This window comes from Neospora caninum, chromosome XI, assembly GCF_000208865.1.
Source record: "Neospora caninum Liverpool complete genome, chromosome XI".
Taxonomy (NCBI): domain Eukaryota; phylum Apicomplexa; class Conoidasida; order Eucoccidiorida; family Sarcocystidae; genus Neospora; species Neospora caninum.
The window spans coordinates 2,341,308-2,352,524 of record NC_018397.1 but is presented as its reverse complement, the minus strand read 5'-3'; the positions used below and the strand labels follow the sequence as shown (position 1 = coordinate 2,352,524).

Genomic DNA, 11,217 nt, shown 5'->3' with positions numbered 1-11,217 from the left:
AGAGTTGCCGACACTCAGTTGCTTCGGTAACTATCACAACTCTGAGCTGCGGGCGTTGACAGCCGCGGCCTGCGGCAGCGAGCGGCCACACGCCGGCCAGGCGCCTCGCGGATACAGGAAATACGGACGAGAGTGAAAGACGAGGTATGTGGGGCGAGCGAACAGAGGGGAGGGGAAACAGAGGGTGAAAGACGAGGTATGTGGGGCGAGCGAACAGAGGGGAGGGGAAACAGAGGAGGCAAAGTAACGAGAGAGCAGTAGATGTCGAAACAGAAGAGACGACAGGGAGAACGGAGGATGAGGGGAGACGCGGGAACGAAAGACCGAAACCGGTAATGCCAACGATGCCAGCGGGAAGGCAGAGAAGTGCAGAGAAGCTGGAGCTCCAAAAGGGCGTCAACGAGGAAGCGAGAGAAAGCAGCACACAGGCAAACGAAAGAGGCCGCCGCTGTGCATCGCAATACAGCCGGAAATTTGCTCAAGACAGAAAAGAGACAAAAGTCATCCGCTGGTGGGCCCCGACGAAAAGAATCACCACGGAGAAAAACCGACCACCCTCGCGGTCGGTTCGGCCTTCTCAGAGAGCTCCGTGAGCCTTCGCCCATTCATCGAAGAACTTCAGACTTTCTTCCGACGTGCACGATGGCCGAACCTGAGGAGAGAGAAACATTAGAAGCCAGGAACGCATGCCTCCTCGAAGAACGTGGCAAACGGAGGCAGAAACACAGAAAGAGCTCGCGTAGGCAACTGCCGCGGAGAGTCGAGCGCGCTGGGAGGGCGCAGTCATGCGATTTTCCGGCGGTATCGGGCGACTCGCCAACCAGTGAACTGATCACTCGCTCGTCAGGTGCGGCGAAACGGAATGCCTTCGAGTGAATGCAAACGTGCGCATGCGGTAAGAGGGTCTCGGAACCATTCGTGTGTATCGACAGTGGGTGCCAAAGAGGCAGCGGAGGGCGTTTTGAGTGGACGGAACGAGCTACGGACCTCTTCCAGAGCAGCAAGGAAATCAGCGAAGGAGATTGGACGGAAGGCAGCTCGACTGGGGACGTTCTGAATGCCTCCGAACTTGGCGACGGTTTCGTCGTAGCTTCGCTCCGAGGCGGAGACGCAAAGACTGCGGATGTCGCTGCCGCTCCATTTCTCCAGGCGGGAGGACAGGTCTCCTAGCTCCTGCAGCGAAAACGAGAACTGACGCGCGGAGAAAAGACTCACCGCGCACTGGCCCAGGCGCGCGCGTACACTCTCCGAGGGAAGCGGGCAAAAACAGTGAAGCCGAAACTACAGGTGTTATATCTCGAGCGTCGCCGCGTGCATCGGCCGGCCCGCACGGGAGAGATACAAGCCAATCCCACGATGAGGGAGGAGCAAAGCGCGCGCACGAGTCACGTTTTTAAGAAGAATGCGGCACGAGACGAAGAAGAAGGATCTCAGGGGCAAACAGTTTGTAAACGCACCAGGAATAAGAGATGATGTGTCCCATACAAAATGAAGTCGGTGGTGGAGTAGCACTACCTAGAAGAATCAAGAAGACCCTACTGTTTACTCAAACAAGAACCCATCCAGTGACTACGGTTCGAGCTAGGGAAGACTGGTATGGAAACCGAGACAGCGCCTTCAGAGCGCGTATCTCGCTCGTCACCCTCGATTCGCGCGCCGCCTTCTCCGCCCACCGTCTCCCTTTCTGTTTGGAGGGGCCTCGTTCGGACAGTTCACCAAAAAGGGGACGGGCGCGTTCTCACCTTGTCTGAGAGAGTGCAGCCACCAGTCGACTGCTTCTCCAGCACATTGCTGCAGGCAGGAGAGCACACGCGAGAAGGGGAGGTTTCTACACATGTGAGAGAGTGAAGAGAGCACCACAAAGAGAGAATGAAGCGATCGCAAGAGAAAAGGAGAGAAAAAGAAGGAGCGAAAGGGACGGCAGGAACTAGAAACGAAGAAAGAGAATGGACACGGGAGAAAGCGAGAAAACACGCAGATTCAGGCTCGCAGCGAACGCACCAGGCGTCAAGGCAGAACGAGACCGATAAAGGAAGGGACTGGGACACCGAGATGGATTAATGCAAGACACGCGCGAGGTACCTCGCCGAACACTGACATACCGGATGAGCACCTGACGTGCGTCGAAGTCAGGAAGCGGAACGAGAACGCGCTTTGACAGACGACGGATGGCCGCCTGAGAGAGACAGGAACGCAAACAAACAACTGTGAATGGCAAGGGAAAGGACAAAAGGGAAACATGACGAGGAAACGCGGGCACGTGGGTGCGGGGCTACGGAAAAAACGCGAACCGAACATAGCAGAGAAAACATGCGAAGAGAAACAACGACCGAAAAGGGAAGAAGAATAACGACAGGAAGACTACCGAACACGTGAGAGAGGGAGAACGGTGAGACGACGAGCACGAACAAGAGTGCAAGCTAGAGGTCCGGGGGAAAAATCCAGAGCGTGGCAGGGAGCGGGAGATTGAGGAATTTGAAAGACAGCGAATCGCACATGTGTCGGTGTGTACAAGGACCGCGTCGTTTCTCCATGTCCTGACGCGCACACCCGCACCAGCACGAGACGGTCCCCCTTCCGGCACCATGACGCACACACAGCGAAAATGGACAAGGGCGACGAAAAGACCAAGAAAACAACCGACCTCGTCGAGCATGTCGGGTCGGTTTGTTGCCCCGACAACAACGAGAACTTTGTCTCCTGAGCAGCTGCTCACTCCATCCTGAGAAAGAAAAACAGAGAAACCGCGCAATGAACGCGGGCACCAGGACGGGGCAGTAGACAAACTCAAAGGCGAGCCTCGCAAGAGAAGCCGGGAAACCAACTTCGCGACTGGCATCCTCCCCGGTACAGTCAAAAGTGGAGATGGACGCGTTTGAAACCAGGACCGAATCGCGCGGCGTTCTTGGTGGGGACTCCTGCGGTTGCAGCACATGCACTCTGAAGCCGGTAGGAGCACTTTCCCCTGGTGTTTACCATCATCTGCAAGAGCTGGTTCTTCATTCGGATGCTTGTGTCGTCTTCTTTCTGCATACAAAACGGCCATGGAAACGAATAAAGGCTTTGAAGCAAAAAGCAGCGCAGGACCACATCGCCGTCCACACCTACACAGTTTCCTTGCCGCGGTCGAAACCGGAGACATCCCAAAGGCGATCTGGAGATGAAATCGCCGAGATGCCCGGCAGAACACGAGACGCAAGGCCCTCGCTGTCGGGTGGAGAGACTTTTTTGCAACCGAAGGCGTCGCCTCTCGACCGCGAGTCCCTGGGCGGATCTCCAAAGGCAGGCGGCGGCAGCATGGCGCAATTGGCGATTCGTCGAAAGGCACAAAGAGTCTAGCAAACTCCATGCGAGAGAGTGCACCACGGGGGAACCCGCCGAAGCGTGGGAACACTTGCCAAGGCGTGGTTGCGTCTCCATTGGCTTCGAGTCACACGTCCGTGAGCTAGCAGACGGTTGAGCGGTTCTCAGGCTGCCTCGAGACACCCGGCTGACTCGAGGCCGCTACGCATCAGGAAGAAAAGCTTTGGTCCCCAACGCCACGTCTCGTGAGAAAACGCGCGAATATACATCGTCAGGTTTCGGGCCGATTCAGATGAGAATTGCACGGACCAGACAGCAACCGAGAAGCAGGAGGCGACACACGTGTGCTTCGTCCACTTCGTCCGCGAGGATCGCGCGGCCTTTCGCCACTTCGATCCCAGCTAGTGCGCACAGCCCAGTCTGACGAAAAGAAAAATCCCGCCACTGAAGCTGGTCCTTTTCGCCCCCGCGGTGCTTGCCACAGCTCAGGATCTTTGCGTCCGGTCGCCTCGTCACGTGGACCTTCAAACCTCCTTTTCATTTCCCTTTCTATCTATCCGCTTGCTTGTGGACCATGTTCTTCGTTTCATTTCCCTTTGTACTCCTTTCCTCTTTCGTGAACCTTCTTTTGGTTGTTTCATTTCCTTTCTATCCATGCTCTGCCTCATGGACGTTCCCATCTCCGGCCCGTGCTGGACTTGCGATTCGGTTCCCGTCGCCGGGGTCTACCGTTTCGTTCAGAGGCATCCTGACGTGCGTGTAGCCTTGTATTTTTGTGGCTTCTCCCGCCTCGCAAAGGCCACTGCATGCGCGCGCTTTGCTTTGCATGTCTTCGCCGCTATCCCGGACGGGTGTCGCATGCGGGCCTGGGGACTCACCTCTCTGCGCTTGCCTAGTAGAGAATCGATTTCGTCGATGAAGACAAGAGACGGACTATCGGCCTCGGCCACTAAAGAAAAAACGCGGACGCCCCAGACACAGAATGCGGTCGCGTCGCAGCCCACAGGGGCTTTTTTCGCAGATCCCCGACAGGCAAAAGGTGCAATGCGACAACGAAGGAACAGAACCCAACTGCACACGTCGGCAGACGTGCTCAAATAGATAACGGAAAACGAGAAGAATGCGAACACGAAAAGCAACAACATGGCAAGATCAGCACATCGCACTCATATATATATATATATATATATATATATGCGGGTGCGTACGCATCTGTCTATATATATATATATATATATATATATATATATAGGCATACGTGCCCACAAGCATGTACAGGTACCTCAATATACATCAAAATCGCTACACGGACAGACATACGAGTGTATGTATACAGACCGGTATATATGCGTCCATGAGCGCAGCTTTTGCATGCACGATATTCGAGTCGGACTTTTACCTTTGAAGAGAGCCTTGATGAGCGTTTCGGTTTCTCCATGGAATTTGCTAATTATAGACGAGGGCGTCACCTCAAAGAAGCTTGCACCGGAACTGGCTGCCATCCACTTGGCGAGAGTGGTCTACAAAGGCCAAACAGAAACCAAATGTCCAGGGATGCAAGAAATGCAAGCAGACGCGCGAACGGTGGGAGACGAAAGAAGGCGAAAAACCAGAGAACAATTAGCGGTACGATACATATGGCGCCTGAGGCGTTGATGGCTCGTGTGCGAGGCCGAGGAAGCGACGAATCAGCGAAAACGACGAATGCACCGACAGACGTGAAGGACGAAACGGAGACAAGAAAGCGCAGCAAACAGGAGACGGGATCGCCAACAAAACAGGGAGGAAAAGAGAAGTTGCCACAGACTGAGCACCGTCAAGGTCGCCTGGGTGTTTAAGAGACCGTGGCAACGAAGGGGGGAAGGAACTGAGAGGGAGGCGCTAGCCGTCAATTTTCGAAAAAGCGGAAGCGCGGGGAGAACGGGGAAACGAGAGCGTACTTTTCCAGTGCCTGGAGGGCCGAAAAGCAAAATTCCACGAGGCGCCTGGTGGAGACCGACGTGCAGTTCAGGCCGGAGAATCGGATTGATAATTTTGTCCCTGAGGCACACGAACCACGAAACACACAGAAATGCACAAGACAGCCAGAGCCGGAGAGGCGCAATAGACTCGATAACGACACTCGCAGATGGGCATGATCTATGCGTAGATCACTTTCGCTCTGTAAAGCTGTACTTTGTGTGCATCGCCGCTGTGGCGGCATTGACTTCTATCGTCACACATTGAGACATATCTATCTGCCTATATCTATCCGCATCTATTATGTTAACGTCTACCTTTACCTCTCCATACCTACAAATCGGCATAAATATGTACCTATATCCATCAATCAATATCAGTCTAACAATATCGACATCCATCTTTCTCCAACCCTCTATTTACAATGCATATCCATATATATATATATATATATATATATATATATAATGAGATCCCCGGGCACGAGGAAGACTCTATACGAAGCTACAGGCTTTCGTGTCTCTCTAGGGTAGGTGTGAGGAACAACATTCACCTATGCTTCTCGCAGCGTATCGGCATGCGTCTACTTGCACGCAGACACCACATGCTCAGTGTAGCCGCCTATGCAGGAGGAGAAATAGGTTTTTACACATTTCTATCACCAAGACGCATGACGCGTGGACCTACGTAAGAAGCTTCTTGACGCGATGGAGGCCTGCAATTTCACTGATGTTCTGGTAGTGCACAGCAGAAGACAGGAAGGAGCGAGCAGAAAACGTGGGAGCGCCAGAGGCACTGTACATACAGCTGAGCGAGACTAGGCAAAAAAAACTAGGAAGCAGGGACAAGGATGGGGCGAGGCCCCGGAGGACAGAACATACAGCTGGCGAGATCCGCCACGCAAGAAGCCCGGATCGCGGCATCGCCAAACAACACAGCGATTGCCGAAGAAAAAGCGAGTCTCTTTCACAGCCCAGGGGAACTGCTCGGTGTCCAGCGATGCATGTTCACAACGCGAGGCATCAGGATGCTTGCCTCCATTATTCCTTAAATATTTGCAGGTGACCACATGTCTGCTCCATAACATCGATACACACTTCTAGACATCTATGTCTCTCTGCATATATATAGGTTTATATATATGCATATATATATGTATACACATCGCTAGAGATGTCTGTAGAGGGCGCACCGTCAGGTGTTCCTCCTCTCGGCATCAAACCGAAAAGCCTGCATATCCTCTAGCGGGGCACATTTGCTCATCAAAACGCTTTTCACCACTCGTGACGCAAATACCACACAACCGAAAAGCGCATCACGCGCACCAACCTACGGGGGAACGCGACTGCACAAATGAATTTCCATTTCGAATTGGAAAATGTGACGACGCGCATTGGGTCCGCCTATACATACAAGTCTGTTTAAATGTGCAGGCACATAAAAATAAAACCATGCATAAAGAAATATGGCCAGCTCTGCGGGTGCGTCGATACATGATATATATGTATATATATGTATATATATGTATATATATGTATATATATGTACACGAGGATATGTACATGCGTACAAAGTCACACCCCTGCCTGCGACACATCCACGGCTCGTGTACAGATCTGTACATGTACGTGTCATAGAAATGTATGGCGACATGCAGAAAAGCCAGTTAAAGGCGTGGATGCATCGCCGTACCAGTCCCGTGCGGGGCAGAGCGAGTTCGCCTGAATGGAGAGGCGAGCGCGCAATGCGCATGCTGAGAACCCACTGAATGATGTCGGGGCGAATGTCCCCCCCCGCCAAGAGCGCCTGGAGACGGCGAAGACAAACAGAGGCGCAGAGCGGACAGCAGGAACGCATGAGCGCAGTCGAGGTCGACGTTAGAGGATGAAGGCTCCCCAGCGTGTCTCAGAAAAACCAAGGGAATGGAAAGCACGGCTCCAGAGAAGAGAACGAGAACAAAGAGACGCAACGACCAAGAACATAGAGAAGCAAAGACCGAGAGGAAGGAGAGCAACAGGCAGGAAGGCGCGAAGCGCGTGAATAGGGACTGTCTCGCAAGAAAAGGACGACAAGTTCCTCTTTACCTTCCGTTTCCTGCTTAGCCTCACTTGATATTCATCCATGCCGGGAGGCAGTGTCTCTCCACCCTGTTGAGAGGACTCGTCGCTCCGCCCGTCGGACTGACACCAGAAATCGCCCTGTCGTCGACTCCCAGCACTCCTTTGTTTCTGTGCACAGCCAAATGGAAGAACGACACGCATGGGCATTTCGGGCTTTATGAATCAAGGTATTGAACCAGAGTACGCAGCTACATATACATACGTATATGCGTATATATATATATATACATATATAGGGCATACCAGAGAAAGCCGGGCCTCCTTCCACACGCAGTCGATGTGTGCGATGGGATACGTATATACCATATACCGAAAAAGGTTTATTCAAATTGCATGCTCATGTAGCTCATACTCTGTCTATATCCAGCGACGAAGAAACAGCTACGCGCAAATGTTCACGTGCGACTCATGTTGACACGAAGGGACGTCGAGGAGTTCTCTATCCTTATCTCTAGTTTCGGTTTCTAGCGCCCCTCGCGTTGTTCTCGAAGTTGTCACCAAACACATGCGGATCACTCTTTTCCCGTTTCGTTCTCCTTCTGTCGCTTGCTGCTCGGATGCTGCTTCTTTCACGCGTGTCCTCTTCGCATCCCTCGCCCAGTTCCTCGCAGCGTTTCTCTCGCCTGCCGCTGTTTCCCTTTTCCGTATATATGGTTTTCTGTCTCGTTTCGCCTCTCACTCTCTGCTCCTCTTCCAGTGCATGCAGCGCGGCTTCGTCGTCAGGACTGAGGAGGCCTCGCTCGCGTCGAGTTTGCAGGAGTTGGCGACTCGACGAGAAGCCGCCAGCTGACAAGCAAACACGCGAACACACACGGGAGAGAACCGCGGAAAGCAGCGCATGCAGATAAGAAAGACGAGGGAACCGAAAGCGAGACGCGACGTGGAAGAGGCATGATGAAGACACACGATCACAACAGCGAGCGAGAACGCCGTGCCACAGATCCAGCCACATACGGGAAGAAAAACGCGTGGCGCCCCTCGAGATATATCGGCGGAGCTTCAGAGGACAGAGGATGAGATCTGAGAAGGAAACAGAAGCAATAGCGACTGCGTGAAAGAAAACCTAACAATACCAGACACAAAAACCCGACACGGGGCTGATGGACAGAACCTGGCGGCAGCTAGTCCAGTCCACCTCTGTGCTCTCCTTCTGGTGCACGGGCTAGCCGATATACACAGTGGAGGGGGAAACATCGAAGCCGAATGACGCATGAAGCTGGGCCACACCACGCAATTTCGACAGTACGCGAATCGAGGACCAACGCGCGCGGGCAGCCTCGCAGAAAGGACGAGTAGCCGCGGACGTACGCTTGACGAATCCTTTTTCTGCGTCCCTCTCGATGCCTCTTCGAGTAAATCGCTTACCGCCAACAGCGGATGCAGCAACTGTCGACGTAGAGGAAGGGGCGAGTTTCGGGTTCTCCCTTGAGGCCGAGGCCCGCGAGGGAGAAGACGAGCGGCGCAGAGGAAGAGACGAGGCATGCGACGACGAAGCCTGCCGGTCGCGGATCTGCTGACTCAGAGCTTCCTTCTCTTGCACGGAGATGGCAAGCTGTTGTTGAAGACGCCCAATTTCTGCAGCCAAATGACCGTTCGCGTCCTGCAGCGTCTGCGCTTGCTTCACTGCATGCGCGAGCTCCCGCCGGTGCTCTTCCACCACAGCCGCGTTCGCGTCAGGGGACGTATCCGAGGGAAAGGAAGCCTCAGGCGGGAGCAGAGAATTCCATAACAGGTAGCGGTCGAGAGAGAGAGGAAGAGCGGAAAATAGACGCTGCAGGTCGCCTCCGCCGCTCGTTACTCCGCATGCGAACGTGTCGTGGTCTGAGTCAGGCTCGTCTGTGGAGCGTCCCAGGACATGCGCAGCAAGACGTGAACCCCCGTCTCCGCCTAAGGAGGGTACTTCATCAGCGGGCTCTGAGGCGTCTCTGCTCCGCTGTCGCTTTCTCGCAGGCCGGTTGTGCGCGACGTGCTCGTCCTCACCTTTCGCTTCTTCCCCTTCGGCTCTCCTCTTTCGCAGGGGTATGCGCGAAAGAGGTGAGGGCGCGCCTTTCTCGGCGTGACACGCGATTTCCAGAAGGGACGCGTCGTCTTCGCGCGCAAGCGAAGAAACAGACAAAGGTCGGTCCGCGGCGGGACTGGAAACAGAAGTGGAGCGTGAGTCTGGCCGAGCAGGAAAGCGACGGGGAACGGAATAAGACTCGAGCTCGAGTGCGTCGAGTCGAAAAGGTCCGCAGTTGAAAACGGCGGAGGAAGAAAGAAACTCACTAAAGGGAGACAAATCTTCGGCGAGGTCACATGCCGCCTGAGATGGCAAGGAAGCGAGCGCGTCCTGACAGGCACACGAGTGGTCTCCTCGCCCCAGCTGTGGGGGGAACTGCGAAAAAAAGAAGCGTGCAGGATCGATCGAAGCGTTTTCGCTTTCAGTTTGCCAAGCCCCCGAAGCGGGGAAAGAGAAAGCGTGAAGAATGCATGCGAGTTCGTGGTGGCGTCGAGCCCTCTCTCGTCGATCGGGAATCAGAGACGAGGAACTGCGAGCGGCCGAGGAGAGACGGAGGGACGCGGCGAGCTGTACAGACAGTAGAAGAGACAGAGGCAGCGAGGGAGCATTGCGAGACATTGCTCTGTACGCATTCGTTGAGAACTAGATCTCTTTTGTTTGCCGAGGCCAGATGGGCAATCGAGGAATCATACAGAAATAAGCACACTTGAGACAGGGTAGTCGCAGCTCCTCGGAGCGTCAATCGCGCCAACTTGCGCGGCATTCAGATTGGCAATAAAAAATGAATCATGTATCCATGGAATTACGCACACTTACACACGCAGAATGCACAAATAGCATATGGGTAAGATGCTTCAGAAGTATATCTATATGCCGTAGTGATACCTCTATTTCTTTGGGTTACAAAGGTCATTGCAACTAAAGAAAACCAAAGTTATTAAATGAATTTAGATACATCTGCGTATATGACGATGCATATGCGGGGTGTTATGCCCACGATAGAAGTCCAATGCAGCAAACACAAGCGAGTGCGTGAATGTGCGTGCACACGCGTTTTGTTGGCAAAATACCTCCAGAAAACGAAGAGATGTTCAGTCACCAGCTACTTATGGTGGAGATCAAAGACATCTGCGACTCCTCGTGAGAGAATGGGAAACGACGAATGTATTGCCCACCCTACACGGCAGCCCAAAAACTCAGTTCCGTCCTCGCTGATAGAATGACGAGCAAGGAGTCTGGAGCGAACGATGCGCTTCACGGTCACAGCGGCTGAGCGGCCGAGCTTTATTCTTGCGCCATCCTCGGAACGATGAGAGTGGCAAAAGGTCTCTCTCTCCTCGGCACTGCTATCTCTTCTCTCTCCACTTTAACCCAGACAAAACGACCAAGAAGAACGCTAGACAGAAGAAAAACAACGGCAGAGAGCGACAGAAAAGAAACAATCAACCACAGAAGCTAGGAATAAAGACAAAAGATAGAGAAGAAGTAGAGAAGAAGGGAAACCAAACGAGCTTACCTCGTCCGCGACAGCCTCAGCTACGAGTTGTTCTGTTCCAACCATTGTTCGGTTCCGATACGGGCAGCTGAAAAGGGGGGAGAAGGCAATGCATTGGTTCTAATTTTATCTGCGGTGTATCACGATTTTCCGCAAGAACCTTTAAGAACGCTACTTCCGCAGGACAGCGGAAGAGCGAAAGTGAAAGGAAGAACCCGCAGGAGAGGTCGGCGTCGGCAACGAAAAACCAAAGAGAGAAACAAAGCGAGAGGGTAACGGACGGCAGAGAGAAACAGAGAACCGAGGCGTGCGTAGAGACTCATCCAGCAAGGGGAAGAGGA

The 11,217-nt window shown here is 53.5% G+C and overlaps 1 protein-coding gene across 1 annotated transcript; it reads right to left on the bottom strand.

The window, feature by feature from the left end:
- Window positions 1-577: 577 nt before the first annotated feature.
- Window positions 578-10,942, bottom strand: NCLIV_055880 (ATPase, AAA family protein, related; the record flags this gene model as incomplete). Its single annotated transcript, XM_003885142.1, has 16 exons — window positions 578-652; window positions 988-1,173; window positions 1,743-1,791; window positions 2,103-2,176; window positions 2,645-2,722; window positions 2,977-3,027; window positions 4,182-4,252; window positions 4,703-4,823; window positions 5,244-5,343; window positions 5,950-5,996; window positions 6,955-7,068; window positions 7,371-7,490; window positions 8,062-8,168; window positions 8,748-9,218; window positions 9,648-9,756; window positions 10,898-10,942. 16 exons carry the CDS (start codon window positions 10,940-10,942, stop codon window positions 578-580), a joined length of 1,818 nt encoding a protein of 605 aa, XP_003885191.1.
- Between the last annotated feature and the right edge of the window lie 275 nt (window positions 10,943-11,217).